This window comes from Eumetopias jubatus, unplaced genomic scaffold, assembly GCF_037043125.1.
Source record: "Eumetopias jubatus isolate StellerSeaLion01/CBP00866 unplaced genomic scaffold, mEumJub1_p1.0 scaffold_13, whole genome shotgun sequence".
In the NCBI taxonomy this organism is placed as follows: domain Eukaryota; kingdom Metazoa; phylum Chordata; class Mammalia; order Carnivora; family Otariidae; genus Eumetopias; species Eumetopias jubatus.
The window spans coordinates 6,148,007-6,174,291 of NW_028274819.1; the positions used below are offsets into that span (position 1 = coordinate 6,148,007).

The 26,285-nt window shown below is 50.2% G+C and overlaps 1 protein-coding gene across 5 annotated transcripts in view; it reads right to left on the minus strand.

Annotated features, from left to right (window-relative positions):
• Window positions 1-355: 355 nt before the first annotated feature.
• DPP3 (dipeptidyl peptidase 3) overlaps window positions 356-26,285 on the minus strand; it is a 37,025-nt gene continuing 11,095 nt past the window's right edge. For 4 of the 5 annotated variants that reach the window (XM_028118207.2, XM_028118206.2, XM_028118208.2 and 1 more), the window contains exons 3-18: window positions 25,755-25,844; window positions 25,073-25,210; window positions 24,481-24,555; window positions 23,784-23,877; window positions 20,835-20,965; window positions 20,592-20,722; window positions 20,458-20,516; window positions 17,181-17,375; window positions 16,889-17,001; window positions 16,480-16,572; window positions 15,037-15,099; window positions 14,814-14,938; window positions 14,578-14,698; window positions 13,077-13,256; window positions 3,753-3,915; window positions 356-903 (exon numbers count right to left, since the gene is read on the minus strand). In XM_028118207.2, the coding sequence (XP_027974008.2) occupies window positions 731-903; window positions 3,753-3,915; window positions 13,077-13,256; window positions 14,578-14,698; window positions 14,814-14,938; window positions 15,037-15,099; window positions 16,480-16,572; window positions 16,889-17,001; window positions 17,181-17,375; window positions 20,458-20,516; window positions 20,592-20,722; window positions 20,835-20,965; window positions 23,784-23,877; window positions 24,481-24,555; window positions 25,073-25,210; window positions 25,755-25,844 (1,944 nt within the window). In that variant the 3' untranslated portion in view covers window positions 356-730. Of the gene's footprint in view, window positions 904-3,752; window positions 3,916-13,076; window positions 13,257-14,577; window positions 14,699-14,813; window positions 14,939-15,036; window positions 15,100-16,479; window positions 16,573-16,888; window positions 17,002-17,180; window positions 17,376-20,457; window positions 20,517-20,591; window positions 20,723-20,834; window positions 20,966-23,783; window positions 23,878-24,480; window positions 24,556-25,072; window positions 25,211-25,515; window positions 25,645-25,754; window positions 25,845-26,285 lie in introns of those variants that run through there. The other variant, XM_028118211.2, reaches the window with a different exon arrangement.

Consider the following 26,285-nt stretch of genomic DNA (forward strand, 5'->3'; position numbering starts at 1 on the left):
GTTAACCCGGTTGAAAAGGGGCCATGTCCTTTCTTCCCACCTTATTCTAGAGGTCTGGGTTCAGAGAAACAAAGCACAGGGTTAAGAGATTAAATCCTAGGATTGACTGAAATTGAGAGTTTCCAGTGTTTAGGTTCCTGGAATATTTTAAAATACAGGAAATGCCACAAAGGAGGACTGTAAAAATTGTGCCACGTTCCTCCTTGTGGCTGTGCCCCCTCGTTTAGAGGTGATACCAAAATCCTGTTGTAGAGGGGAACCTAAAACTGACCTTCCTTCCCTTTCCCAGGCCTTAATCCCATTACACCCTGCTGAGAAGTGAGGCAAAGGCAAAGATTCACACAAATCGCAAAGATGGTGGTGATTTCTTACGTTTATTTTCTGGTTATAAAAGTAATACATGAAGAGCACTGGACTGGGAGAGGCTTTGAGTCCTGTAGCATCTAGATAGGTCACTTCTCAGAACTTCCATTCCCTTATCTGGGAAGCAGGATAAGGAGCCGGGCCTTGCCCACTCTACCAAGGGCAGTGCAGACCAAATGAGATAACACAGGAGAAGCACTCGGTAAACTGGAAAGTGCCGACAAATGGAAGGGGTTAGTGTCACCACCCTCGGCTGAGGTAGCACCAAGGTCCGAGCTCCTGCTCCTCCCCTAGCACACACAGGAAAGGGGGGGCCCCTTGCAGCCCTGGTTTGATGAAGTTGGGGGAGGAGCTGCATAAATCTGTCTCAAGCCTGGCCAGATGGGGCCTCACTGGGGGACTTCCAGAACCGGGCATCAGCTGTGGCCAGCTGGGTGAGGACCTCCTCCAACTCGGGCCCGTCCTCTGGAAAGCGCTCGGAGAAGGATCGGATGAGGCCAGCAGCCGAGGCCTCATACTCGAGAAGCTGAACTTCTGAGCCTGGGGAGACAGAGAAAAAGCAGCAGGAAAAGGTTTTAATAGGAAGCAGAGAATCACAATCATAATCATAGGTGCAGGTAGCTCTTCCTGAGCTCTTGTGCAAAAAATTGTATTCAGTGTTTTATCATCTAATTTAATCCTTACAATAACTCTATGAAGAAGGAAGCATTAAAGGGAGGATTCAATGAACTGTTGCATTCATTCATTCATTCATTCACTTAATAAGTATATACTCTGGTGCCATGTTAGGTTAAACACACAGTCCTTGGCCTCCAGGAGCTTACAGTCCAACAATTGCTTTATATCTATCTACTGTGGGACCTTGGGCAAGTTTCACAACCTAAGCCTCATTTTCCTCACCTATAAAGTGGGGGTGAGCACAGTATCTACAGTGATTAGATACAGTAATGCCTTGAGTGAATGCTCAAGTGCTAGCTATCACTGGTATCATTATCTCGAGCACCCAGCAGAGCCAAAAGGGTACCAATTTAACTCATGGGCTGTTCCAAGGGTCCCTTGAATACTCACGGGAAGCATTTCCCTCCAACATACTTCCACTGCTCTGCCCACTCACAGAGCCTTGTTGTGCTCTGTGGCACTGTGGGGTGTATTTAGCTAAGAGCACAGGCTTTGGGTTCAGACAGTACACGTTCAAATCCTGGTTCTGCCGCCCACTAACTGTTGACCTCAGGCAAATACATGGCCCCTCAGTGTCTCAGTTTCCAGCCGAAAAATGGGGGCAATAACTTCCCCCTGGGGTTGTTGGGAGTTAATCCATGCAAAGTTTTACCCAGTGACTGGCACACAGAGAAGTCCTCAAAAGTTACTCATCATCTTTACCATCATCACCATCATCACCACCACCACACCTTTGAAAACCCCACCCGCTCTTCAGGCTTAGTTTAACCACTTCCTCCTCAGAACCTTCCCTGATTCCCTCAAAGGTGAATGTGATCTTCCCTTCTCTAAGTGTTCTGACCACCATTTGGGCCTCTTGGGTGCTTATTAACGCTCCCTGGGTGTGATCATTTCTCCCTAGGTCTTATTCCTAATGGACTGCGGCCTACTTGAAGCAAGGGCCTGGGTCTGATTCACCTCTCCATCCCCAAGGGCCCACACAGGGCTGGACAATCAAAGCCATGATGTTGTAATGAGCACTTACTATGTGTCTGGCATGATTTGTCCATTTACTCATTTGACATGCATTGAGCAGCTCCTGTGTGCCAGGCCCTATGCTAGCTACTTGCTGGGGATATGCTAGCTAGTTTCTGCTAACGTGGAAGCAAGGCAGACAGGAAAATAGCAGAGTGACAGTGCATGAAGGGATTGCTTGAGGTTGAGGGGTCAGGGACAGCCTCTCCCAGGAGTTGTCATTTAACAGAGACCAAAATGACAGGAAAGACCAACCAAAGATTGGGGGAGGGCTGTGCCCAGCAGAGGAGACAGTGAGTGCAAAGGCTAGGGGAGTGGGGCGAGCTCAGGGTGTTGGAGAAATGGAAAGGCCATGAGCCTGGAGGCCAGTGAGCCAGGGGTCCCTGAGGCCTGGCAGGGGTCAGGGCCAAATCCCCTGGGCCTCTGGAATGCAACATAAAGAGTTGGAAATAAGCCTTTCAAATGTGTTTTCCTTGCCTGTAGGAGGTAATTATTTCATTTAACCTTCACAACTGCCCGTGACTGTGGGAGTGAGGAGCGCCCTTAATCTGACTCTAGGCTCCTCCGGTAAAGAGCTGTAAGCCTCGAATGATTCTGTCTCTGTGCCTCAGTTTTCTTAACTGTAAAATGTAAACTGTAACTACCTCATTGGGTTATGGTGAGGATTTATTTTATTCTATTTTATTTTTGTAAGTGAGCTCTATGCTCAATGGGGGGGGGCTTGAACTCACGACCCCAAGATCAAGGGTCGCATGCTCTGCTGCCTGAGCCAGCCAGGCACCCCTGTGGGGAGGATTTAAAGAGTGAAGCCATGGAAAGCAGTAAGAGCTTGAAGGAAGTAGCTAATTGTCAGCACACAATCCACACTGGCTTTATGGATGAAGACAAGGTCACGGAGCAGCTGCCTGGCACCGCCTCTGCTCAGGTGCCTCACGTGACAAGCGTCAGGAAAGATGGGTCAGGAGGTGAGAGGAAAGTGAATGCAGCACAGGCCTCTAATACAATGGGTGCAAGTGTAGGGCAGGCAGGGCCAAGGCTTTGGGAAAGAGAGTCATCACTTGAGATGGGAGGGGGCCCACGGGGCTGCTCATCTCTCTCCCGGGCTCTGCAGTCACATCGTCCCTTGGGTTCCACCAGCCTGCTGGGTTCCAACTCATGCCTGCCCCTCACCTTGTCCCCAGGCACCGAAAGGCCTGATCCTCCAGGAACATGCCTGGCCGCCCCATAAGCCTGGGGTCTGTCTGTTCCACTAGCCCCTGCTCTGCGGGTCTTCTGCAAACCTCTGGTTGCTGTCTTTTTTTTTTTTTTTTTTTTTAAGATTTTATCTATTTATTTGACAGAGCGACACAGCGAGAGAGGGAACACAAGCAGGGGGAGTGGGAGAGGGAGAAGCAGGCTTCCCGCGGAGCCCAATGCGGGACTCGATCCCAGGACCCTGGGATCATGACCTGAGCCGAAGGCAGATGCTCAATGACTGAGCCACCCAGGCGCCCCTGGTTGCTGTCTTATAAGCAGCACAGCCCTGCATGTGTGGGGTGGTGGTAACAGATGCCAAGGTTCGGGGCCTAGGGTTTGGCATGGGGAGGCCTGGGGCAGGGAGGGAGAGAGGCAGGAGTCACCCCAGGTAGCCTTTCCTGAGCCCAGGGATGGGTTCCAGGCGTCTTTTGTCCATCAAAGAGGGCTCGGGTGTCCATTACCTTCAAGGCGAGTGTTGGGCTGAACGATGAGCTTCCGAGATTCCTTGCGGAGCAGCACTGTGTCCCTGAGGGTGAGGAAGCACTCAGGGGACGCATCAGTGACCGCTGCGTACCCCTCATACAGGGCCCGGCCTCCGGCCACATCTCCTGTGGACTTCAACACCTGTGGGAAGGCAGAAGGAATTAGTGCCTATCATGGGCACCCCTCATGCCTCCATGGGGCTTTGCCAGGGGCCCCAGCCGGTTGTGCTCACCCTGGACGGTATCTGCTCTCTCACTGTGTTACTGTGCTGAATATGGGAGAAATACAGATCAAGGGCTTAGCTCATAATAAGTGCCTAGTAAAGTGAAGCTAATGTTTCTCATTTGGTTGTCTCATTTGAACTGGAGACAGAGCAAGCATTACCATCATCCTCTTTAAAAAAAAAATTTCACACATACAAAATATATAATATATATATATTAGGTTATAATATATAGGTTATAAAGAATATAATACATAGGTTATAAAAAACAATAAGACACCCATATAACTAGCACCCAGCTTAAGAGTTAGTTCCTTCCTTTTTAAAATTAAAAACATTAAAAAAAATTTTTTTAAAGATTTTATTTATTTATTTGAGAGAGAAAGAATGAGAGACAGAGAGCATGAGAGGTAGAAGGGTCAGAGGGAGAAGCAGACTCCCTGCTGAGCAGGGAGCCCAATGCGTGACTCGATCCCAGGACTCCAGGATCATAATCTGAGCCGAAGGCAGTCGCTTAACCAACTGAGCCACCCAGGCGCCCCCAATTTTTATTTTTTTAATTAAGTAGGCTCCATGCCCAGTGTGGGGCTTGAACTCACAACACTGACATCAAGAGTTGCATGCTTGGGGCGCCTGGGTGGCTCAGTCAGTTGAGCCTCTGCCTTCAGCTCAGGTCATGATCCCGGAGTCCCAAGACCGAGCCCTGCATCAGGCTCCCAGCTTAGCGGGGAGTCTGCTTCTCCCTCTGTCCCTCACCCCCCCCAAATAAATAAAATCTTTTTTTTTTAAGATTTTATTTATTTATTTGAGAGAGAGGGAGAGAGAACAAGCAGGGGTGGAAGGCTAGAGGGGGAGAGAGAGAGAGAAGCAGACTCCCCGCTGAGCAGGGAACCAGATGTGGGACTCGATCCCAGGACCCTGGGATTATGACCTGAGGCAGACACCCAACCGACTGAGCCACCCAGGCGCCCCTCAAATAAATAAAATCTTAAAAAAAAAAAAAGACTCGCATGCCCTACTAACTGAGCCAGCCACCCGCCCCATGTTAGCTCCTCCCTTGACTGCATCCTGGGGCTTCCTGTCTGAGGAAATAAATAGTCCTCGATTCTGTGCTTATCATTCCCTTATGTTCCCTGAATTCTGCTCTGGACCACGTTATTTTAACTTTTGCTTGTGTCCTGTGATTTGCTTTTTCTGCTTGAGGTATGTGTGAGATTCGTCTGTGTTCAGGCATGCAACCATAGTTCACCCTTCTCACAGCTGTCCACTGTTCCACTTATAAACACCCCACAGGTGAATCCCCTCCCATGATGGGGGCAGCTTGTGCTGTCTGCCATTCAGCAGTGCCATGGACACCCTGGATGCCTCCTGATGGACAGAAGGAGAAGATGCAGGTTTCTCCGGGAGAATCAATGGTCTGGAGGTCAGGTGAATGTTCCACCTTTCACAGGCCCACATTGCTCTCCAAAGTTGTTGCACCAGCTGATGCTCCTGGAGGCAGTGGCTGGCAGTCCTCACCGCTCTGTATGCCAGGTGGTGTTGGCAGTTTTCCATTTTTGCCAAGCTGGTGGGTATAAAGTTCATGTGGTAAGCTGTGCTTTCCTGATTGCTCAAGAGGCAGAACGTCTTCCCAAAAGTTGATGTGTTATTCATTTTCCTCTTCGGTTCATGAGTTTTGCTTATTTTTCTGCAGGGTTGTCTTTTCTTCCTCATTTTTTTTTTTAAGTTCTTCATATATTAAATACTAACCTTTTGTTCACACATTATGTGGTAAATACCCTATCTTAGTTTAAAACTTATCTTCCCACATTCTTTATGGTAACTTTTGATGAATAAAAGCTATTTTTATTTGTATTTTTAATTTTATTTATTTATTTTAAAAAGACTTTCTTTTTCAGTAATCTCTACATCCAACGTGGGGCTTGAACTCACAACCCCGAGATCAAGAGTCACATGCTCTACCGACTGAGCCAGCCAGGCACCCCCCAAAAAGCTATTTTTCATGTAGTTAAAGGGACCGATCTTTTCCTTGATGGCTAGTGCTTCCTGTGCTTAGAGAAATTTTCCTTCACTCGTAGGTCATAAACATATTCTCCTCTGTTAAAAATTTTGCCTTTTCTATGTAAGCTGTTAATCCTGGGATTGACTTTGTGTATGGTAGAAGGTAGAAATCCAGTTCATCTCTCCATGAGGATAACCTGTTGTCTCAGCATGACTTATTAAATGGTCCCTCCCTCCTTTAGGGGTCTGCAGTGTCCCTTCTGTCACATACCAGAGTCAATGCTGCTTCTTGATTCTGTTCCACTGGTCAATTTGTCTATTCCTGCCCCAGGGCCACACTGAACTTAATTATCTTAGAATAAATTTTGGTATCTGGTGGAACGAGTCCCCCAACTTGTTTTGCTTCAGGAGTGTCTTGGCTCTTACTGGTGATCCTTTAGGCTTCCATCTAAATTTCACAATCAGTGCACCTGGGTGCCTCAGTCAGTTGAGTGTCCAACTCTTGACATCGGCTCAGGTCATGATCTCAGGGTTGTGAGATCCAGCCCTGCACGGGGCTCCACACTCAGGGGGGAGTCTGCTTGGGATTCTCTCTCTCCCTCTGCACCGCCCCCCTACTCTTGCACACTCTTAAATTATAAATAAATAAATAATAAATTTCACAATCAGACTTGTCAAGTTCCATGAAAAACCCTCTTAGGACTTTTTTAAGACTTTAGAGAGAGCAGAATGAGCAAGAGAGAGCACATGCGTTGGGGGGTGGGGTCGGGGCAGAGGGAGAGGGAGAAGCAGGCTCTCCTCTGGACAGGCAGCAGGATCCCAGAACCGTGGGATCATGACCTAAGCCAAAGGCAGATGCTTAACTGACTGAGCCAACCAGGCACCCCCCTCCTGGGACTTTATTCAACCTTTGATGAAATCAATGTGAAACTTTTATTGATTTCATCAATTTGTTTGTAGATTCTTTTGACTTGCCTAGTCATATAATCTGCAACATGAAGAGTTTTATTTCTGCCTAATGCCTAAACTTTACATTTTTTGTCTTGTTTCCTTCCAAAAGCTAAGCCCTTCAGCAAACTGTCAATCAGAAGTGGAAATAGGGAGCATTTTTGTCTTTTTTTCTGATTTTAAAGGGAATGTTTTAGTGTTTGAACAGATGACAGTTACTGTACTTTCGATTCTGAGACATTCTTTATCAGTTAAGAAAATTCTTTTTTTGGGCGCCTGGGTGGCTCAGTTGGTTAAGCAACTGCCTTCGGCTCAGGTCATGATCCTGCAGTGCCAGGATCGAGTCCCACGTCGGGCTCCCTGCTCGGCGGGGAGTCTGCTTCTCCCTCTGACCCTCTTCCCTCTCGTGCTCTCTGGCTCTCATTCTCTCTCTCTCAAATAAATAAAATCTTTGAAAAAAAAAAAAGGAAATTCTTTTTGGGGTGCCTGGGTGGCTTAGTCAGTTGAGTGTCCGATTCTTGGTTTTCGCTCAGGTCATGATCTCGGGGTCATGGAACTGAGACCCGAGACTCCGCACTCCACTCAGCGGGGATTCTGCTTCTCTCCTTTTCCCTCTCCTGCTGCCCCTTCCCCATCTTTATTTTTTTTAAAGGTTTATTTATTTTTATTTTTATTTATTGATTTATTTATTTTTGAGAGTGAGAGAGAGAGAGCAAGCACAAATGGGTAGAGAGGCAGAGGGAGAAGCAGACTCCCCACTGAGCAGGGAGCCCTATGTGGGACTCGATCCCAGGACCCTGGGATCATGACCTGAGCTGAAGGCAGCCACTTAACGGACTGAGCCACCCAGGTGTCCAATGTATTTTATTTTAGAGAGAGAGTGAGTGAGCACAAGCAGGAAGGGCAGAGGGAGAGGGAGAGAGAATCTTAAGCAGACTCCAAACTTAGTGTGGATTGTGATGCAGGGGTTCACCCTCAGGACCATGAGATCAGGACCTGAGCGGAAACTAAGAGTCCAGCACTTAACCAACTGAGCCACCCAGGGGCCCCTCAAATAAATAAATCTTTAAAAAAAAGTTCTTTTCAGTTCTGAGTTTTCAAAAAAGTTTTTATCATAATGGATATAAATGACTTTCAAGAGCTTTTCAAAAATCTATTGAGATGATCATGGTTTTTCTCTTTTAATCTGTTAATACGGTTACTTTCAAAAATATATTTTCTAATGTTAGATAAACCTTGCATTTCTGGGATAAACCCACATTGGTATGTTCTGGATTTGGTCTGCTAGGATTTTGTTTAGAATTTTGGCATTTATATTTTCCTTTCTGGAACTATCTTTGATTTTGGTATCCAGGTCAAACTAGCATAATAAAATGAGGTGGAGAATATTCTCTCTTCTTCTATTACCTGGAAGAGTTTATGTAAAATTGATACCATCTGTTACTTGAATATTCTGAAAGATTCACCTATAAAACTCTGTAGGCTTAGTATCTTTTGTATGAAGACTTTAGATCATTGATTTAATTTTTTTTTATTTTTTAAAGTATTTATTTATTTGACAGAGAGAGACACAGCGAGAGAGGGAACACAAGCAGGGGGAGTGGGAGAGGGAGAAGCAGGCTTCCCACCGAGCAGGGAGCCCAACGCAAGGCTTGATCCCAGGACCCCGGGATCATGACCTGAGCTGAAGGCAGGCACTTAACGACTGAACCACCCAGTTGCCCCCACTGATTTAATTTCTATAATGGCTATAAACTGGTCAAGTCATCTATTCATGAGTGGACTTTAACAAGTTTTATTTTTCTCAGGAATTGTCCAGTTCACCAAAGTTGTGAATTTTATTGCCGTAAGTTACTGTTATATTTGTAGTTATGTGCCCTTTAAGTTTCTACTCTTATTTGTGCCTTCACTCTTTTTTTCTTGACAAATCTTGTCAGATGTTTGTCGATTTTATTATCTTTTCAAAAACCAACTTTGGGCTTTTTGGTCTTCTCTATACTTCTATTTCAGCTCCTATGTGTCCGCTAGTATATTTGTAATTTTCCTCCTTCTATTTTCTTTTTGTTTTTTTAGGTTAGGCTCCTTGCCCAGTGTGGAGCCCAACATAGGGCTTGAACTCACAACCCCAAGGTCAAGACCTGAGCTAAGATCAAGAGGCAGTCGCTTAACCAACTGAACGACCCAGGCACCCCTCCTCCCTCTATTTTCTACTTAATTTCCTTCTCTTCCCTGAATTCTTAAACTTGATGAATTTATGAACTGGGCCTTTAATCAGCTCTAGGAAATTCTCAGCCATTTTTTCTTTTAATATATGCCTTTTCCTACCTTCTCCCTCTCCTTTCATTTGGAGCTTTGTTTACATACCTTAGACTTTTCCACACTGTCCCCCACGACTCTTCACCTCTCTTAAATTTTCTACCTTGGTCTCTGTGCTACATACTGTATATTTTCTTTTATCTTTAGCTGGATCTCAAACCTGTTTATCCTGCCTATTTTTAGTTTCAGTGGTGTTACAGTTTATTTCTGGGAGTTCCATTTGGTTCTTTTCCAAATATCTGACATTTTGTGGGTCTGATCCTTACCTCTACTGATTTGAAGGTGGCAAAGTAGGACTCCTACTATGGCTCCCTCCAAGTAAGACCCAGGATTATAAGGATTCTTTTTTTTTTTAATTTTTTATTGTTATGTTAATCACCATATATTACATAATTTGTTTTGGTGTACTGTTCCATGATTCATTGTTTGTTCATAACACCCAGTGCTCCATGCAGAATGTGCCCTCCTTAATACCCATCACCAGGCTAACCCATCCCCCCACCCTCCTCCCCTCCAGAAACCTCAGTTTGTTTTTCAGAGTCCATCATCTCTCCTGGCTCGTCTCCCCCTCTGACTTACTCCCCTTCATTCTTCCTCTCCTGCTATCTTCTTCTTTTTCTTTTTTCTTAAAATATGTTGCGTTGTTTCAGAAGTACAGATCTGTGATTCAACAGTCTTACGCAATTCACAGTGCTCACCGTAGCACATATCTTCCCCAATGTCCATCACCCAGCCACCCCATCCCTCCCACCCCCGACCACTCCAGCAAGATTATAAGGATTCTTCAAGGGATGGGGGAGTCCTCCAGAGGGACAGTTAAAGAGAACATCTCTTCTTTCTCTCTTCCCAATAGTACTGAGCACACAGAAAGTAGTGGAGACACATTCATCAAGCCGACACATTAGATCCCACCAGCTTAAACCAGAGAGCTGGTAACATCAATGCCAATGGGAGGCAGGACAGATAATAGGGAGCAGGCTGGCCAACTGGAGAGTCATGCCATGCCCAAATGCCCAAATGTGGTGGCTGCTGCTCAGTTTCAGCCAGTTGTTTACATGGGATTTGAGCCTATTGATGCCAGTCCTTCCAAGAAGCCAGAAATACAGATTTATACCCAACCCTGCCAATTTTCACAATACAAGGTGGGCCAAAATGGACCGTGTTTGTGACCTTGACAGAAGCTTCTCCTCGTGGAAATTGCCTTCACCTTCCCTACTTGCTACTTGCTGTCTCATTGCTGTGCTCTTGGCTTTGGCTAGGGGGCTGATAAGACAAATAGCCACACCAACAACGCTTCCATATTCTGTATCTTCTATAAAAAAGCTATTGCTGAGGTGACTGTCCTGCTGAATGATTCCTCTCATACAGAGACCCAACTGGTTCACTCCCTAGAATGGAACATTCTGTGCTTGTTCACTACTCAGGCACAGTTCGATACTGGACTAGGATTTGGCAGATTTGATTCCTTCATCTAGTGACTTATTATCATTAACAAACTAGAATAATTCAAGATAGAAAAATTGCAAAGATAGAACAGAGAGTTTGCCTATGCCCCTTGTCCGGTTTCTCCGGTTAACGCTGTACAAAATTGGCACATTACTATCAACTAAACTCTAGGCATTTTTAGATTTCACTAGTTGTCCCATTAATGACCTTTTTACTATTCCAGATCTAAGACCCATATTGCATTTTGCATCTAGTGATTTTTTTTTAAGATTTTATTTATTTATTTGAGAGAGATAGAGTGTGCATGGACAGGGGGAGGAGCAGAGCAAAGGGGAGAGGGGGAGAATCTCCAGCAGACTCCATGCCGAGTGCAGAGCCCTATGCAGGGCTCGATCCCAGGACCCTGAGATTACGAACTGAGCTGAAATCAAGAGTCAGACACTTAACCGACTGAGCCCCCCAGGCCCCCTACTGATTTTTTTTTAAGATTTTATTTATTTGTTTGACAGAGAGAGACATAGGGAGAGAGGGAACACAAGCAGGGGGAGTGGGAGAGGGAGAAGCATGGACCCTGGGACCATGACCTGAGCCAAAGGCAGAGGCTTAATGACTGAGCCACCCAGGCACCACTACTGATTTCTTTTTTTAAGATTTTATTTATCTGAGGGGCTCCTGGGTGGCTCAGTCGTTACGCGTCTGCCCTTGGCTCAGGCCATGGTCCCAGGGTCCTGGGATCGAGCCCCACATCAGGCTCCCTGCTCCTCGGGAAGCCTGCTTCTCCCTCTCCCACTCCCCCTGCTTGTGTTCCCTCTCTCACTGTGTCTCTCTCTGTCAAATAAATAAAATCTTAAAAAAAAAAAAAGATTTTATTTATCTGAGAGAGAGAGCATAGCAAGAGAGAGAGAGCACATGAGTGGGGGGGAGAGGCTGAGCAGGGAGCCCAACGTGGGCCTCGATCCCAGGATCCTGGAAATCATGACCTAAGCCAAAGGCAGAAGCTTAACTGACTGAGCCACCCAGGTGCCCCTGCTTTTTAATTTCTTTCTTTTTTTTTTTTTTAAAGATTTTATTTATTTATTTGACAGAGAGAGAGAGAGAGAGTGAGCACAAGCAGGGGGAGCAGGAAAGGGAGAAGCAGGCTCCCTACCGAGCAGGGAGCCTGACGCGGGACTCGATCCTGGGACCCTGGGATCATGACCTGAGCTGAAGGCAGATGCTCAACCTACCAAGTCACCCAGGTGCCCCTGATTTTTAATTTCTAATTTTATTGTATTTTAATGGCCAAACACATATCTTTTATTAAAAAGTGCCTTAAATCCTTTCTGGAAATAGGTGGGAGTATAATCATGGAGGTATTTGCTGAATTGAAGGCTGGGCCTTTTATCAATTGAAAAAGCTGGCAGGACCCAGTTCCACTGGAAGGTACTGCAGTGAAGAGTGGGCCTTGAGTGGTTCTCAAACTTTGCTGAATGTCAGACTCACCTGGCAGGCAGGTAAACATGCAGATTCCTGGGTCCTGCTCTCACAATTTCTGAATCAGGTCTGGGGTGGTGGCCCAGGAATCTGCATTTGGAGGCTGCTTCTGGGTGATGCTGATGCTGCTAGTCCATGGACCACACTTAATGTCACATGGGCTTGGAATCACAACATTCTATTTGCTCAGTATGTCGTGTCATTTGCTTTTTGCCAGGTGAGGCAGGCGATGTATCCCATTTAACAGATGAGAAAAGTGGGGCCCAGCAAGGCAGAGTATGTTACCCCAGTTACACGGCTGGTTAATACTGACATCAGAACCCCAAACAGTCCCGACTCTAAGCATCCCTACGTGGGAGGGAAGCCGAGGCCACGCTGACCACTGTCTTTCACTTACTAAGCTCCAGGCTTCCTTCTGTCCCTCAACCCACAAAGCTCAGTCCAGTCCCCAAACCAGACTTTGTGCTTTGTTTCTTCTGCTCTCAGACCTTCTCATAGCTGGTTCCTGCCTGGCACTCAAATTTCAGCTTAAACGCCATCTCCTCCAAGAAGCCTTCCCTGACCACCCAGGCTAAGGAGGCTCTGCATTCCTTTTCCCTCCAATTTCACTTGCTATCGTATCACCAAGTTTTATTGTCTTTACAGCTCTGGTCATGATTTGAAATCATCTCATTCGCTTATTGTTTACATGTTCACTACAACATAAGAAACTGCTTACAACTTATGCTCAGTGCCTGGCATATGGTAACACTCAGTATACATACTTGTCTGATGAATGAATGAATGAATGAATGAATGAACAAACCAACAAACACAAGGACGATCAGAAGGTTACGAGGCAGTACTAGAGGGGAGGAGACAGGGTGAAGCTGGAAGGCAAGAGGGCTCCGCTTACCTGAAGTTTCCTCAGGAACCGCTCCAGGGCGGGCTTGCCCACAGGCCGGATCTTGTTGCGGTCAAGGCGGACCTGGGCATCTGGGCGCCCATCAGCGCCTGTGGTGGGAGTGACAGTAACGAGTCCCTCGCCAGCCTCCAGCAAGACCCTCAGGATCACAAACCGGGCCTGCATGTGGGCCTGCAGGAGCCAAGAAGAAAGGAATTATTTACATCCCTGAGATACGACATATCAAAAGCTTGGTCCAAAGCCTGATATACAGTATGTGCTCATTAATTGTCAGTTATTCTTACCCCTTCATTCTCCCTCACCCCTGTGGGTCTTTTTCTGCCTATTCCTCTCCCCTTAAATGTATCCTCTCCTCTCTGCTCATAAGGGAAGGCAGGCTGCCCTGGGAAACAGGAAGGCCATTTCCAGGCAGGTCTCAGAGCCATGTACCCCCCTTGCCAACCACCATGCCCTTTGCTGCTCCAGACCCCACCTGATGATAGCAGATACCCCCAGGGGTCCCCCACAATCCAGGTCACCAAGCACTTTCTCTTCTACAATCTTGTTTGCATTCAACAGTGGGAGCAAGTGGGCATCATGAACCCCAGTTTACAGATGACAAAAGAGGCCCAGAGAGGTGAAGTGACTTGCTCAGGGTCACACAGCTGTTAAGGGAGATCAAGGACTCAGACCTAAGTTTCCTGACTCTAAAACGTGTATTCTTCTGATGACATAAGATTGCGTCCTCGGGCGCCTGGGTGGCTCAGTTGGTTAAGCGACTGCCTTCGGCTCAGGTCATGATCCTGGAGTCCCGGGATCGAGTCCCACATCGGGCTCCCTGCTCAGCAGGGAGTCTGCTTCTCCCTCTGACCCTCTTCCCTCTCATGCTCTCTATCTCTCATTCTCTCTCTCTCAAATAAATAAATAAATAAATATTAAAAAAAAAAAAAAAGATTGCGTCCTCGAAACAGACTTGTATGACTTTTAAGAACATTCCTGTTGTTTACCCTATTTCCAAAGTACATCTCATAACTGAGCAGCCTAGCCCAACAGCTCTGGAGGTAGACTGCTTGGATTTGAATCCTGGCTCTGCTACTTAACAGCAAGTTACTCAATGTCTTTGTGCCTCAATTTCCTCATCTCTAAAATGAGAGTAATAATAGCACCTACCTCCTGGGGTTGACAAGGGGAACAAAGAGTTAATTCAAATAAAGTGCTTAGAACTGTGTGTTGCAGAGTTAAGTCTGATGCAAGTCAGCTATTAGCAGTCCTATAAAATCACCTCATCTGATTTCGCCCTCAGAGGTGGGCAGGGAGATTATTATTCCCATTGCACAGTCAGGGACACTGAGGCTCACAACAGTGTGACTTACCCCCATAAGCAGTGGAGTCTGGGATTAAACCCACTTCATGTGCCTCTTAGGTAGATAAGGTTGTCCCATCCTTACACCTAGAATCCTGACCTTGGCCCCCCCTGCAGGCCTCCCCCTGCCGGCTCTCTGCTGGCTCCCACCTGTCTCCAGCTGGAGGTCTCAGGGGTATAAAACTCCAGAGCAAGCAGCCCAGCCCGAACCATGTTGAGCCAGTTCACATAGATCACGTCTTCTGCATCAGCCCCCTCGAAGCCAAAGATCCTGGGGGAGGGACAGGGAGGTGGCAGGGGCAGTCAGAGGCTGCCTGGGTTCTGACCCCCGCCAGTACGCCTTCTGTCCACAAGGGAGGCCCACCCCCCATGCCTGCTGCCCGTACTCCAGAACTTGGCGGTTGAGGCAGAGGTAGAGGCCCACACTTTCAGCCCGGCATTCTTCGTAGCTAGAGGCGATGGTGCTGAACTTGCTGTCCCAGGTCTCCCCACTCCGGTACCAGCTCTGAATCTGGGAGGGGAAGCCCGGGAAGTAGGCTTAGGAGTAGCTGCCACCCCAGCATACCCAGCCCCCCCAGCACCCGGGGGCTCCGCCGAGGCCGCCCTCACCTGCTCCCCCGTCTCTGGGTTGATCACTGTCTCCTGGTCAAAGTTAAATGCTCCTTTCTCATCCTGTAGAAGGGTCAGGACATAGGGCAAGTGAGGGAAAGGTGCCTCTGCCCCAGCCCAGTACTTCAGCCTGGGGATTTGAGCGCCATCCTCGTGCTGCCGCCTCCAAACCAGAGTCCTCTGACCCTGGCTGCCCTCTCAGAGCCCCCAGCCACGTGAAAACCCAGACCCACGGTCTCTGGACCCCAGATATGTGCCAGTGGATGGGCTAGAAGGTGGGATGCTGCTCCCCTACGCGCTTCCCAGCCCCTCTCCCCATGCTGGCAGCATATACCTTCAATAAGCATCAGCCTCGCTATCCACTCCACATGCCAAGTGTCTTTCATGCTCCATCCATTTATTCCTCACAACCACCTCCCCCCAGGAAGGTTCTATTACCCCACTTCACAGAGGAGGAAAATGAAGTCCAGAGACTATGAGCCCCAACGTGGAATCAGAGCACATAACCTCCACGCACACTATCTCTTTACAGTAAACCCATTTCCAGAGGGCCTACGGTGTCAGGCAAGCCCTAGGGCTTTGCTTTTATTCCTCATGATGGCCCATAGTAGGAGTCAGGGTCCCTGTTTCACAGATGGGCCAACTGAGGTTCAGTAAGGAGAACTGACTTGTGCAAGGACACAGAGTGGCCACATTTGTCCCCATTTCCCTGTGACTTCAAAGCTTGGACAAGGACAAAGTTTGCCAGGCTGCTGCCCCCATTAGCTGCTCTCTGAATCGCCCTGACCTCCAGCCCCTCCTGATTCAGTGACGTGCCCCACCTCACAGGGAGCATACCCAAACCAGAACCCCGCTCTCTCTGATGCCCTGGCCCTACCCCCCACCCCCCACCCCCCGCTGGTCATCTCATCTGTGCAGCTCCGTGCTAGGGGTCCATCATGGGCTCTCCTCAGCCTGGCAGAAAGGCTGTCTGTCTTCTTTGTATTCCCTGAGTGGGTGCCCCAGGGGCTCCAGCCACTCTGATTGGCTGGTAGGAAGGGGCTGACAAGAAGTGACTCACTCCCTGTTAATACCTGGAAACGCACAGGTTCTAGGGAATAGTAGTCCAGAGACACACCATGCTTCAGCCTCAGGACTGGGAGCCTGCACAGACTGCGCCTCACAGCCTCCCTGTCCCTGGGCTGTCTGAGTCCCACCTCCAGGGCAGGCTTCCTTGGCCTGAGCCAAGCCACTCTTCCTGTGAAGGAGACCTCAGCTGGACTGTCCTGAGGACCCTGTACCCTTGGGGCTCCTGGGACATCTCGGGGGAGGGTGAGATAGGAACTTCCCTCCTTTAGGGGCCATTTTCCCCACCTAATCCAAAGCCCGTGAGGACAAAGACGGAAGCGGCTTCACCCTGATGGGGTTGATCATGGGGGAGGGGAGCTGCGGGCGAGTTCTCACCTGCACGAAGAGCTTGCCGCTGCCATGGCCCAGCAGCTCATGCAGTCCCACCTGCACATCAAAGGAGGGCCCCTTCCAGCGGATGTACAGGTCCTGCCAAGACAAGCAGAGGCCCATGCTGCCTACGGCCCCACCACAGCCACATGGCCTGCTGATGCCCCTGCTGCCAAACCGAGGGCCTGTGGCCGCCTTCCTGCCAGGCTCCATGGGGGCCCCCCGCTTGGCCCATCCCATCCCAACCTGGAGGAAGGGACTGCCTCCACAGTTTGACAGGTGAGCAAACAGGCCAAGTCTCAGGGCCACCAGGCCGGCTGCCGTGCTCTTTCCTCTCCCTGCACTGGGCCCCCTGACTTCTTGTGTCAGCCATCAGGCCAGGCCCGCCCCGAACCCGTGGGCTGCTGGTGCCCACCTTGTCCTCCTCCTCCAGGAAGGTCAGCTTCTCCCGCTGCGTGGCATAGGCCACAGCCAGCACGTTCCCCAGTGAGACATTCTTGAAGCCATCTGTCTGCCTCAGGTCGTCATCTGGAGAAGGTAGGGAGGGAACCAGGGAGAAGGGGCAAACATCAAGGGCCACAGATAAGGAGTCCAGACAAGAGGACCAGGCTGGGATGGAGAACTGAGCAGGGCATGGGGCCAGGGCAACTGTGTGCAGGGGGAGGGGCGACCCCTAGGGGACATTGTTGCAGCTTGAGGAAGCTCACAGTTGGGGATGTTGATGCCAGCAGGGATGCCAGAGCCAGAGAAGGTGAGAACATCCAGGGAGGTGAAGTCGGGGGTGAGGAACTTGTCCTTCTCGAAGGCCGGGGGCCAGGGCAGTTCCTTCAGCAGCTGTTCTGCACTTGCCACCAGACACTCAAACTTGGCACTCATGGCCTTGTTCACCATGGCCACAAAGCCTGTAGGGAGAGAGTGGGCTGTGGGCTGGCAGGGTTTGGGAGGGGTCCCGTACCCCACTCAACTCCGTGACCCCTCTGGCCATCATGCAGGCACTACATGTCTGCTGTGTGCAGTACCCTTTGTGGGCCAGTGGGGAGAACAGGGACCCAGGCCTGGTCTCATCTTCATGGAGGTCACTGAGGTGGGTGAGATATAGAGAAGGCTTCACTGGGTAACATCTGAGATGGATCTTAAAGGAGATGGCGGGGAGCACATAGAGGGTGGTGGGTGAAGATCAGATTCCCAATAGAAGGGACTGCATGAGCAAAAAACATGTTCTTTTGGGGGCAACTGAACTGTCCTGCAAGGCTAGAGCATCTGGCTTGAGAGGTGGTGACTGAGGCTGCTATGCAGGAGGCCTGGGACTGATCCTTTTAGGTTTAATGCGGTTGGAGATCCTAGCTTCCGGTTTCTGTTTCCAAAGTTGCACTCTGTAACACGTAGTTTCTATGAGAGCCTTCATAAAGAAAGAGCTTCCTGGTCAAATAAGTTTGGATAATACTATATGCTCTATCCCTAACTTCTTAGAGATTCTTAATGTACATTTGCATATTAGAGGTACTGAAGAGTCCTGCAAGCAAGACCCCTTACTGCTTAGCACTGAACCCTTCTTGGTGTAATTCCTGTGAACCCTGCATGAGCTATGCCTTGCAAAGGCCTGGCCTAGACTACTGTGCGGTCAGGCTCCTGCAAAGAATGGATTAACTTGGCCAAGGGTTACACCTGGCAAAGCTTCCCTGTCTGGAGCCACCGTGTCAGGTGGAATTGGCATAGCAGGTCAGGAAGATAAGATGATTAAAACAGCAAAGAAGAAAAAGCAACCTCCGGGATTGTTTAAATAAATTAGGGGGCAGCTATATGATGGCACGCCATGCAACTGTTAGTCATGTCGTACAATAGCAGATGTCATGGGAAATTCTAATATTACGCAGCTATTAAAAAGAACATGGGGGGATGGCATGCCTGTGCCTGGGTGGCTCAGTCGGTTAAACATCTGCCTTTGGCTCAGGTCATGATCTCAGGGTCTTGGGATCGAGCCCTGCATCAGGCTCCCTGCTCAGCGGGGAGTCTGTTTCTCTCTCTCCCTCTGTGCTCTCTTGCTCTCTTTCTCTCTCCAACAAATAAATAAAATTTTTAAAAAATAAAAATAAAAAAATAAAAAATAAAAAGAACATGGGAGAGTCTGGCTGGCTCAGTCGGTAGAGCATGTGACCCTTGATCTCAGGGTCATGAGTTCAAGCTCCAGATTGGGCATGGAGCCTATTTAAGAAAATAAATAAATAAAAATAAAAAGAAGATGGTAGGTCTATACATATTGATATGAAAAGATACCTAAAATATTCAGTGAAGAAAGCAAGTGGCAGAACAATCCATAGAGCATAATCTCACCTACCTGGATAAATTAAAAGTTTTGTGTGTGTGCTTAAACAAAGCTCTGGAAAGACCTGCACTCAACTGTGTGAACTGCGGTGACCTCTAGAGGGGAGTGTCACAGGGGACCAATTTCACATTTTATCCTACATACTTCTGTATTGTTCCAATTACTCAAAACAAACATGGATTTTTTTAAATCACACACACACACACACACACACACACACACACACATATTTTTAAGCATTTATAGCTCTATATAAAAATAAAAAAGAGGGGCGCCTGGGTGGCTCAGTCGGTTGTGTGGCCAACTCTTGGTTTCAGGTCAGGTCATGATCTCAGGGTCCTGGGATCGAGCCCCGCATCGGGCTCCCTGCTCAGCCTGGGAGGCTGCTTGTAGATTCTCTCTCTCCCTCTGCCCCTCCCTCTGCTTGCACTCTATCTCTAAAATAAATAAATAGATAAATCTTAAAATAAATAAATAAAAACAAACCCCCCCCACAATGTACACTCCCAATTTTAACCTTGAGGTGGGAGGAATCACGGATGATTTCTTTAGTATGTTTTCCAAAATTTGTGACTGTGAACACGGACTACTTTTCCTCTCTTTTTTTAAGATTTTATTTATTTATTTATTTTTTTAAGATTTTATTTTTAAGTAACCTCTATACCCAATGTGGGGCTCGAACTCACAACCTTGAGATCAAGAGTCACCTGCTCTACTGACTGAGCCAGCCAGGTGCCCCTGGACTACTTTTCTAGTAACTACAAGGAGTTAGGTAAAGAGAGGACCTCTGAGATCAAGGCCGCTTAGGATGGTCTGGGGTCCTGGCCCTCAGAAAGGCCTGGAGAATCAGGACCCAGGCAGGGAAGCTGCAGGTGTGCACACCTGTCCGCCCCTCTGGCCCCTGTACCACCTGTGCCCTGGGCCTGCATCTTTGGGCTCAGATCTAAGCCCCCCACCAGCTGTTGGGGCTTTCCTCTCTCCTCCCAAGCTAATTTCTCTGGCTTCTAGCAGTTGGATTTTCCAGACTCTATCCCCATGGGCTGGGGACGATAAGGCCTGGCACAGAAGTCTAAATCCTCAGGCTGGATGCCCTGCCTCGAACGGGTGGGGGTATGGGTATAGGCATGGGGGGCCAAGGCGGCCTCCCACCTGCCCTGGGATGACAGTAGCCAAGTCAAGTTCCCAGGCATGATGTTAATTATGCTCCTATTTACCCAGGACCTTTTATGTGCCTGGTGTTGTGTTGAGCAGCCGGCCTATAATACCTCACTTCCCACGACACCCAGAAGGGAGTGACCGATGCTCAGATATGGGGTTTACCCAGCTGGGGAGGTCACACAGCCTGTGAGTGGCAAAGCCGGGCTCGGAACGGCCACAGCCTGTGCCCGGATGAGACAGCACAGCAAAGTGGCTCAGAGCCAAGGTGCCAGGCTCAGCCACTCACCAACTATGCCTCGATAACCACTTCCATAAAGTGAGGACAGTAATTGTCACAGGACAGTGTCCAAACAAGCTCCTATAGCTAAGTGCCCAGTGCCTGGTAAATCATCAACATTGGTTCTGGTTATTTGTAGTATTATTGCCAAGGGGGGGAGGGGAGAACCTTCAGGGGGTACTGGGGTAAGCGTTTGCAAGCTGACCCCCCTCCTCCCAGGAGTTACCTTCAAACTCTCCACGGGAACCAAAGGGGTCTCGGTAGCTCTCGATGAACCCGATGTAACTGGGGGAGTAAAGGGCAGAGATGGAAGAGGGGCAGGCAGGAGGGGGGCAGCCGGGGTGAAGGCTGGTGCCTCACCTCTCCACGATGGGGCCTTTGTCCTGTATCCAGAAGCGGGAGCCCCTCTTGTGGGCCTCGATGGAGCCCTGGGTGAAACTTTCTATGTACTGAGCCAGCATCTGTTCCTGCTGGCTGTTGGCTGCATACGCCTGGGGGTGAGCAGGGGTCGGTCAGCCTCAGGCCACCCACCTGTCCCAACACCTGTCTTTGCTGTCCAGAGGGATCTGGAGCTTGCACCCCTCAGCCCCCAGCCAGCCCTACCTTGGCCTTCTCCAGGTGCTCCACCACCTTCTGCAGGATAGGGGCGTAGTCCCCCCGAGTCACCTGGAAATGGCTCCCCCGGAATTCGTAGCTCTTCAGCTTGGAAGTCATTTCAGAATGCAGAGCAGGCTCTGAGGGAAGAAGGATTGCTCAGGGAAAAAGCTAGCGTAAGACACCCCAGCAAGCTTCTCACCATGACACTCTTACTCTAAGATCTTCAATGACTCCCCACTGCCTACAGAAATTAGTATAAACTTTCATTTTCAAAAAATATGTATACAGTTAACTCATTTAAGCCTCACATCAACTCTGGGGGGAGTTATCTCCATTTTACAGATGGGGAAACTAAGGCACGGAGAAGTAAAGTAAGTTTCCAAAGGTCACACGGGCAGCAAGTGGCACAGCAGGATTCAAACCTAGGGTGGCAAACTGTATTTAGAAAGACAGTGAACCCCGAAATGTAAGGAGCCTTATAAAGAGATGAGACGGTGAACAGGAAGTAGGAGGTACGGTGAGAGAAGATGCTGGGGGGGGGGTTGGGGGAAGGGGACATGAGCCAAGGAAAGCAGGCAGCCTCTAGAAGCTGAAGCTGAGAGAGGCAAGGAAACAAATCACCCCCTGGAGGTCCCAGAAGGAACTGGAGTCTTGTTTCAGACTTTGGACCCCCAGAGCAGTAACAGAATAACTTTAGGTTATTTTATGCCACTACATTTGTGGTGATTTGTTGTGTTTTGCTTGTTGCCGCTGAGCAGTAGGATATATTTCTAGGTTATGTTGTAAAAGAAAAAAGAGAAACACAGTGTCTCCCACCTCCCAAGGTGACATCCCCCATCAGGAAGTGGGGGCTCTTGGCCCTCCTCCTGACGCTGGGCAGGCTTGTGACTCTAGCAGAAGTGATGCCACGGGACTGCCAAGGCCAGGTCATAAAAGGTGACACAGCTTTTGTCCACCCAAGATGGCTCTCTTGGGGTGTCCACCAAGCTACCCAAGGTGGCTCTCTTGGGACGCTCACTGGTGGAGGCCAGCCAACATGGGCAATGTGAAGAAGCCATGTGAGGCGTTCTGGCCCATAGCCCCTGCTGAGGTCCCAGCTGACAGCCAGCATCTTTCATCGGCCGTGGGAGTGTGCCTGCAGGTGATTCCAGCCCCTGGCTGCTGATGGCACCCCAGCCTCCAAGTCTCCCCAGCTGAGGCCTCGGACACTGTCACCAGGCACAAGCTGTTCCAATTGTGTCCCATCCCAATTCCTGACCCGCAGAGTCTGTGAGCGTGAAGAGGTGGGCTTATAACCCTAAATTTGGGGGTCATCTGTACACAGCAAGAGATAACACACCAAGTGCACTCAGGCAGCCTGGCTCCAGAGCCTCACTCTCCTCGGTCAAATCCAACAATGTGCCAATCCCTAAACTTTCCCTCCACCATGCTCTGGGGTTCACACCGTTCCCTCCATCAGAGGGTGCCATCTTCATCTACCCCCACACCAAAGATCTGAGCTTCTACCAAATGCTAGCCACTGGGGAGACAGTGGTCAGTGAAACACACAATTCCTCCTCTTGAGGAGCCGGCAGTCAACAGCAACAACAAAAAAGCCTGGGCAGTTACTGGGTGTGCTGACGGGAAAAGAGAAAGTCATGGAAGGACAGGGCAGGGTCCTGGAGAAGGTGATGAGCAGGTGTTCATCACGAGAATGTGTAGATGAGAGGGAGGACTTCGATGTGGGAAAGGGGACAGACCGTGCAAAGTTCTGGACGGCATATGTGACAGCACGGGGTTTTCAGTAAACTACCAAGTATGCCTGGGGCACAGAGTCTAAGTGGGAGGTGGGCAGGGATATGGGGCTGGGGGCTGGCAAGTGGAAAAGGGAGGGCCAGGTTGCAAAGGTCCTCATAGGGGTCTGGACCCCAATTTTCCTCTGAGAATCCTCCTCTCCCCACCTCCAATTCAGGTGCATGGGAGGGGCTGACCTCATCATCACCCGGCTCTGAGGCAGGCTTGGGATCAGGGTCCAGACAATCAGAGATCTATCTGTCCCTTGGCCACAGGGATTGGTTCACAGATAAATACGGGACCCAAAATAGAGAAACTAGAGCCACTCCCAGACCTTATTGAAGAAACTTCTGAGAGAAAGGGGCCCTCTTTCTGCTGGAGTGGCCAGGCTGGTGTCTATCAGGGCCTGTGTGGGAGGAACACGCCATGGATGAAGTGAGAGAAAGGACCCCAGGCACAGAGAGAAATCTCTCGGAACACGGTCCGAGCAGCTGGGTCCAGCTGTGCTTGAAGCCATCCTACTCCGGGCTTCTTAATTACCCAAGCCGGTTAAGTTCCCTTCTGGTTTAGGCAAATGTACAATAGTCTTCACCTGTGAAGAGTTCTGAGTGCTAGAGCCCGCGGAGGTGGATTTGGGCTTTACCCTGAGGGTACTCTGGGAGATATTTAAAAAGCAGACTATAGTATGTTCGCCACCTCCCCCTTTCTACGTTCTCCCGAACCTCCAAGACCCATCGGGTCACCTCTTCCACTAAGCCTTCACTGATGGGCGGTTTGGATTTCTCTTCTAGCCTGCCACGCGGCAGGTGGCCCAGGCTCTGCTCCCATTGTTCACACGGATTATCTTTTGTGCCACTGCCTGAAGGATGGGGACCGTCAGAGGCTTGTCGCCATAACATCCACCAAGTGGCATGGAACCCCTCTCCCTGCTCTCATGTCTCCCCCTGTATCTTTACTGTCACAGCCAGCCCTGCAGCTCGTGTCCCCCCCCAGGTACCACCGGACGCAGAGCACAGCAGGGAGCACGGCGCCTAGTAAGTCTGCAGTCAACGTGTGCCGGAACTATTAAGCCTGTCCCTCCCTGCGGGGCCCAGTAACCCCCGTCTTCAGTCCGGCCCCCTCCCCCTCCCTGGGGCCAGGAGTGCTGAGGAGGGAGTAGAAGGGGTGTGTGAAGCAGCTCACCCATGCCAAGCACAGAAGCCAGCCGCACCTCGTAGCAGGGCTTCCCATCCTGGCTGACGCCCTTGAAGAGTCGCGTGTTGTAGGCACTGAGGTTCTGGAAAAGACCAGGGCAGGGGTTTGGGGAAGAAGAGTAAGTCCAGAGGGGGCCGCAAGGTGGGAGGAGGGAAACGGGTTCACACCAGGGAGAGAAGGTACAGAGGCAAAGCAGGCTGGGGCGTCTGGGGTATCGTGCCTGAGTCCGCAGTGATGGGGAGAGAGCAGGTGGGCAGGCCAGGCCGGGCTCCCCGAGACGCTCTGCTCTATACGCTGAGCACTAAGTTTACTGAGTGCTGACCCCACTGTGTCAGCTGACCCAGGCCTACGCAAGGCAGTGCACGTGGAAACTGTTGCTGGGAGGTGAACCCCATAAGGGACTCCAGGACCTAATTGGAGCAGCTCTGATGTCTCCACTGTCCTGCCCTCAGGCTGTCACGAAGGCCTTCGGCCTGGGGCGGGCAGGGGCAGCTCCATCACTGGCACGTGTGGGAACGTCTTCCTCGCTGGAGCCAGGCCAACTCTTAGACAAGGATTCCCAAGTCTTTTCTGCCTCAAATGCCCAGGACGCCGTGTCTCCGGACCCAAGCTGAGATCTGGGAGTGGGTGCCAATGGCGAGGAGGCCCTGTCAACCCACTGTCCCAAGTTCCCCAACCCTCAAACCTGTGAGTCCAGAAAGTCTTGGGCCAGTTTGGCATCTTCCATGGTGCAATCCCCAGAGAAGTAGGTGGTGATTCCCTGTCGGGGAAAGGGACAGATGGGAGGAGGAGCTGCCGAGGTCGGGACACATTCCCCCCAGCCCCTGGCTTCCTGCACTTCCTCCCAGCAGCCTCCACCCTGCCCCCTCTCATCTCTTTCTCAGGGGAGAAAACCGTAACACAAATCACACACAGAGGCCCATCCCCAGCCTTCCTGCAGCTCTGCTCCACCCTTTTGCGGGCTGGCCCACCCTGAAGGCTCGCCATGTCCTTCACACCACGTGGCTGCCAAGGGGCCTCCAGAGGCGGGAAGCCTGGGCTCCCTCCTTTCCCATCTTCCCCTCCTCAGCTCCCTTGAGCTCTCAGCTCTTCTCTTCTTCCCTTCTGCAGGCTGTCAGAACCGGAAGGGCATCCAGAAAGCATTCCATCCAACTTGCTTCCTAGTTTACAAATGACAAAACTGAAGCCCACTGCCTCCTTACGCGGTATCCTTCCCTCCATGCCAGGTGACTCCAAAGGATGCCCTCCACTCTCCTGTTAAGGTTGGGGGGCCTCACCTCTTTCCCCAGCCCAAGGTGTCGAAGCCTCGGCTCCAGAGAGAACATGAGCTCCCTGCAGGTCTGCCAGAGGCTCCGGACTTCTTCCGGGTGCTGCTGAGCCGCCTTAGTCCCCAGGATCACACGTTCCAGCTTCTCCTGCAGGGGAAGAGGCCATAGGCTCGGCTACACCGACCAAGGCTGTCTTCTGGACCTTCTACACCCACCCCCCAGCTCTTCTCCTGCAGTCTAAGACCTGGCTCAAAGTGCGGCTGATGGACTAGCAGCATCGGTATTGCTTGAGAAATGTTGAACCTCAGGCCCCACTGCAGACCCGTTTGGTCAGAAGCTGCATTTCAACAAGACGGCCAGGCAACTTGTGTGTGTGAGTGCTGAGAGCCCGGGTGTAAGAGCGGCCTCTGCCTGAGATGGGCCTGAGCTCACAGTGCCAGTGAGGGACTCACCATGCCCGGGCCTCTCCACCATCGCCAGTGATGAGATGACCAGGCTCCATTTTCGCAAGCACTTAAGTTCATACATTCTCCCCTTGTATGCCCTCAGGTCAGCACAGTCAGGAAGAAACACTGCTTTCCCTTTATATGTGACAGGCATGGCAGTGACAGGGTCAAGGTTCCACTTAGGCCCCCACTCCCACCCCTCCGGCCCCAAATTCCTCACCTTCCCCAGCCCTCCCTCAACTCACCTTGGGCAGGTTGGGAACAAACTTGGTGTCGCCAAAGGACTTGTAGTTGCCCATGTTGGAGTAGACACCCGCAGCATACACCAGGAACGCCTGGGGGGGAGGTGGGCATCAGAGACCCGGAAACACAGAACCCCCCACCAAACTGGACCCCACCCCAGGGAGGTTCCCTCCTGAGATGTTAACACCCAGAGGAACCAGTATAGGCGAGACTGGGAAATCTGGGGGCAGGACCCAGATCCCAGCAGGCCCCAGTCTGGCCCCAACATACTTTCACAGACCAATCTTCACACACCCAGTGCCCAGCCAAACCGGTCTTCTCAGCAGCCCCCAAACACACCCACCTTTGTTCCCGCTATGCCCAGCACCCTCTCAGCCTCCCGCGGCCATTCCGTATGAGCCCTGAAGCCCAGCTGAAACACTGTCTCTGCCTCCTTCTGCAGAGAGTCTGTCTTCTGCCCCCAACCAGCCAGGCAGCTGGAACTGGAAGCATCCAATGTTAGAGTTGGAGGGGCCTTGATCATCTGCTCTATA